This window comes from Arachis ipaensis, chromosome B3 (assembly GCF_059453495.1).
Source record: "Arachis ipaensis isolate K30076 ecotype BB chromosome B3, ASM5945349v1, whole genome shotgun sequence".
NCBI lineage: Eukaryota > Viridiplantae > Streptophyta > Magnoliopsida > Fabales > Fabaceae > Arachis > Arachis ipaensis.
In genome coordinates, this window is record NC_142438.1 from 22235668 (window position 1) to 22241226 (window position 5559).

General features: G+C 37.6%; 1 protein-coding gene across 1 annotated transcript; it reads left to right on the forward strand.

Annotated features, from left to right (window-relative positions):
* Positions 1-2700: 2700 nt before the first annotated feature.
* Positions 2701-4347, forward strand: LOC148570033 (uncharacterized). Its single transcript, XM_088506798.1, has one exon. The coding sequence runs from the start codon at positions 2701-2703 to the stop codon at positions 4345-4347; it is 1647 nt and encodes a 548-aa protein (XP_088362924.1).
* Positions 4348-5559: the final 1212 nt, after the last annotated feature.

Below are 5559 nucleotides of genomic sequence, written 5' to 3' on the forward strand. Positions count from 1 at the left end.
TAAATGTCCTTATTTGGATCTTTGATTAGCTTAGGCTAGTGTGTGTGAGTATCATTCAAGTGTGGGAACCTTGGGACATTGGGTGAATAAAAGGGTAGTTTTGTATTATTATTGTAAATATTGGGAATTGGGTACATGCTCATGTATTGATTAAATGTATAGACCTTATGCATTGGTACTCTTGTATATAGTTTGAAAGAAAGAAAAAATGAGAAAAAAAAATATATGAAAAGTATAGGAAAAAATGGAAAAAGAAAGAAAACGAAAAAGAAAGAAATAAAAAGGGGACAAAATGCCTCAAGGTGAAACTCAATAAGATCAATGCATATGAGTTATGAAATGAAAAGAAAATGCATGAGTATGTGAAAAGGTGAAAAATGGGTAGCTAGATTAGAACTTAATTGTATAGGATGTCATAGGTTAGGTGGGAAGTTTAAGCTTATCAAAGATTCAAACTTCAAGCTCACTTGACCATATATGCATCCTACCTTGACCCTAACCCCATTACAACCTAAAGAAAAGACCTCATGATACTTGTATGCATGCATGAAATGTATGTCGATTGTTAGAAGAAAAACAAATCTTGGAAAGCATGAAATAGAGGAGAATTGAGTGAATCAACCCTAAACACTTGAGTGAATAGAGTGCAAACACTACCGGTGAGGGTTTGATGCTCAATTACATGTTTTCACCTATGATCATAATTTTCATGCAAGTTTGTAAAAATATTTAATAACTCAATTCAATTGTGGATTAGACTTGCTAGTCCTTAGCCCTTGTGCATATATGTTTCTTGGGAATTGATTTATTTTGACCCAGCACTTGCATTCATTTAGATAGTTGCATATAGGTAGATTGCATTTAGTTAGTTTCCATTGAATAAATGCCATACCCTTACTTCATTCTTGGTTTAAGCATGAGGACATGCTTGGTTTAAGTGTGGGGAGGTTGACAAACCCCAATTTGACGGTTTATTTTGTATTGATTTTTGGGGATTTTATCACCTTTTACCCATATTTATTCAAGAAATAGCATGGTTTCGTATATTCTCCTTTAATTGTGCTTGAATGTGAAAACATGCTTTTTAGGACTCAAAATAGCTAAATTTAATTCACCTTGATTCTATTAGATGCCTTGATATGTTTGTTAAGTGATTTAAGGTTTAGGAGGCAAAGATTGGATCAAGGGAATGAAGAAAGAAAGCATGAAAAGTTGGAGAACTCATGAAGAAATGGAAGAACCGGAAAGCTGTCAAGCCGACCTCTTCGCACTTAATCGGCCATAACTTGAGCTACAGAGGTCCAAATGATGCGGTTCCAGTTAGGTTGGAAAGCTAACATCCGGGGCTTCGAAACGATATAAGATTTGCTATGGTTGAACTGCTCATGATGACGCGTACGCGCATAGTACGCACACGCGCCGTTGCTGCCACCTGGTTCACTTAAAGCAAAACGTGGCCAGCGAATTCTGAAGCCTTGTGGGCCCAATCCAACTCATTTCTGATGCTATTTAAGTCAAGGATTGAAGGGGGAATGAAGATACTTTTCATACTTTAGATGTTAGTTATCATTAGTTTAGTTTTAGCTTAGTTTAGTAGTGAGAGTTAGTTTCTAGAGAGAGAAGCTCTCACTTCTCTCTAGAATTAGGATTAGGTTTAGTTCAATAATCTTAGATCTAGATTTTAATTCATGCTTTCATCTCCTTCTATCTCTCAATTCTTTGTTGCTACATTCATCTTCTTCTATTCTTTTATTGTAATTTCCTTTATGTTGTTCTTATATTTTGTTGTAGATCTAGTATTGTTCCTTCTACTTTCTTCCAATTCAATAAGAGGTAATTCATAATAATTGTTCTTCTTTGCTTTTCTATTGTTGATCTCTTGCCTTTGTAGTTGTAGATTCCTTTAATTCTTGCAATTAATAATGTTTACTTCTATTGCACTCTATGTGTTTGTTGAAATGCCTCTTTTAGTTTTAGTGTAGATTTTGTTCCTCTTGGCTATGGTAGAGTAATTAGTGACGCTTGAGTTATCTAATGTCTTTGTTGATTGATAATTAGAAGTTGCTAATTGATTTAGATACCACTAAATCTAGTCTTTCCCTTGGGAGTTGGCTAGGACTTGTGGAATCAAGTTGATTCATCCACTTGACTTTCCTCCATTATTAGAGGTTAACTAAGTGGTAGCAATGGACAATTGTGGTCACAATCGAGGAGGATAACTAGGATAGGACTTCTAATTCTCACAACCTTGCCAAGTGCTTTTTAGTTGTTAGTTTATTTTCATTGTCATTTACATTTCATGTCTCTTATCCCAAAACCCCAAAATACAATCCATAACCAATAACAAGACACTTCATTGTAATTCCTAGGGAGAACGACCCGAGGTCCAATACTTCGGTTTATAAAATTTAGGGGTTTGTTACTTGTGACAAACAATCTTTTGTATGAAAGGATTAGTGATTGGTTTAGAAACTATACTTGCAACGAGATTTCATTTGTGAAATTCTAAACCGTCAAGAATTCGTTCATCAAAATGGCGCCGTTGCCGGGGAATTGCAATGGTGTTATGTTATTGGTTATTGTATATATGTGAATATTGTGAATATGTTTGCCTTTTGCTTCTTTGTTAGTTCTTACTAGTTTTTAGGATTTAATTTTCTTGCTTCTTATTTGATTTTATTTTTATTTTCTCGTTCCATTATGAATTCTCATTTTGGCTATGAGTGTGATTACAACTATGTTGTAGGTGATAAGGACTATAATGGAGATGTGTATCAAGGATGGGACAATCAAAGGTGGGAAGAGCCATATGCTTATGATCAATCATCATGGCAACAACCCCCACCAATGCACTATGAGGAAGAGCCATTCTTTGATGCATATCAATCAAATGGCTATGGTGGATCTCCTTGTGATTTTCAAGAACCACCACCATATGCCTATGAGTCATATCCTCAACATGACCCTCAACCACACTCACAAGCCTATTTTCAACAAACACCTCCATATGACCATGATCCTTACCCACCATACCAACCTCCTTTTGAACCATATGAGCCATACATGGAACCACAATTCCAAGATTACTACTCTCAAAAACCACTTCAATACACACCACCACCTTACCAAGAAGAACCACCTTCCTATAATGAACCCTTTCTCCAAGACAATGAACCTTCTTATCCACTCCAACCTCTAATGGATGGAACCCTTGGTGTTCTTCTTCAAGGACATGAGGAGATGACAAGGGATGTGCAACAATTCATGACCGCCTTGGATGCGGTGGTAAACCGGTTAGCATCCCAACTTTTGGACACTCAAGGAACTCCCATGGCTCAAGAAGAGCATAGCATGAAGGAGAGATTGGAAACTCCGGTGGAAAAGGAGGAAGGCTACTTTGTGTTAGAACAATTGGAGGAACCTAGGACCATTGAAGAAGAGGAAGAAGTGGTTGAAGACTTAGGAGATGCGGAACTTCCATGGGAAGCTAAAATCAAAGAAAACCCCTCCAAGAAGAGTAAATTTGATGTTGAGGAGGAATGTGCACAACCTCCGAGGCATATTCTATATGAAGACTTGGAGAGAATGAAGCAAGAATTGAGTTCCCTTGGTGATGAAGATCATGCATCCAATCTTCTTGGTGAAGAATCCTTCGAATTTGAAGAACCTTCTCCCAATGAATTTAAAAGTGATGTGGAGGTAGATTTCTCTCAACCTCCCATTTATGACTTGAGTAATGTTGAAGAGTTAGAGGAAGTTGATGAACAAAGGATTGAAAATGAAGAAGTTTATGAAGAGGTGGAGATTGACAAGGAAGCAAATAAGGGAGTAGAGCTTGCAAGCACATTGGAGATACCTCTCCCCAAGCCACCACCATCCATTCTCTCATTCAAGTGGATAAATTCCTTATACTTAAGCTTTGTTATTCTCCTTGAATATGGTTTGCTTGAGACGGATGATCAACTTAGAAAAATTAGTGGCTTTAAGAGTAAAACGGAGATGGTTAGTGGTTGGAAGCATCATTCTAGGTTCATTATGGTCACGTGTCCAAAGCTTGATAGCAAAGGTTGGTGTATAACTAGAGTACATGGGTCTAGAAGGATGTTTGGTCACTTTGTTGAGAATTCACCTTGCTCACCACCCACATGGATTAATGATAATCAACTTGGAGATGGGTGTGAAGACAAAATATGGGATCCGGGAACACATGAGGATCAACATTGGGAGCACATGGTTTGTGAAGAACTCCATCAAAGCTTGGAGATATTAATCTTGAATGATGGAGCTATTTGGAAGTCCAAGCATTGGTGGAAGTTCCAAGATGAGTACAAGCACAAGCCACCTTGAGAAAAGCTCCCCATAAGTCCAACTTAAGGACAATAAACAAAAGTGCTAGGTGGGAGACAACCCACCATGGTAAAATCTTTTCATTTTCTCTTTTGTAAATATTTGGTAGAATTAGTCTAATTTCATATTTTGTTTAGATAGTTGAGTTTAGTTGGTAGTTTAGTATGTTAAATAAGGTTTTATGGTGTTTTGGTAGCTGTTTGGAGGTTTGGAATGCTTGGATTGGTGCAAAAACATAGAAAAAAATTTTTGAAAAACAGAGCACCATCCACGCGTACGCGTACATGGCGCGTACGCGCACTTACAGCATTTTCGACCATCCACGCGCGCGCGCCATGCGTGCATACGCGCGGATTGAGAAGTTCCAACCTCCATACATTTTCCAGAGAGTTGTGCCTGTGCCGCGCCAACGTTGTGCCTCTGGCACAAACCCCACTTGCGCACACGCGCACATGACGCGTACGCGCCACTCTCGAAATAAGCCAACGACGCGCGCGCGCCATGCGTGCGTACACGCGGATTTCTTTCTCCCATCCACTTTTCTTTTCTTCTCCTCTTTCCAATTCTTTCCTTCTCCTTTCTTCTTCCCTTCTCCTACCCCTCATCCAACACTTCCAAACACCATGGATAACCATTTATTTTAGTTAGTTAATTAGTTAGTTGGTTAGTTAATTAGTTAGTTTTAGTTTAGCTTTCATTTTATTTTCTCTCTTTTCATTATACGTGTTGGATTATTGACTTTGTTTATTATACGTTGCTGCCCTTATTGCCTAAATGCTATTTTAGCATGAATGTTTTTAGATAATCTTTGTTAGATTCTATGATTGAGATTATATTTTGTTACTTGGTTTTGAGTTCTTCATGCTTACCTTTTGAAAAATACCAAGTGATGAGAATTGTCTTCGAGCTTATAACTCTTTTGAATTGCATGTTGTAGCTAGCCACCATGTGATTTGAACCGTATTCTTTGATTAGGCAATCTCTTGATGGGTAATGTTGAGCATTTACCTTAATGCTTTGTATTTCATGATTATATCCATCCATATGTTTGACTTGAATGCTTTCATGCTTCTCTAATGCTTGTCTTACCTTACAAGCTTACTTAAAGCATCTCAAGCACACTAGAATGAGTACAGTGCATGCTTCTTTTGTGACATAGCTCTTTATACTAATGTGTATTCTAAACCACGCAATTTAGAATTCACACACCTA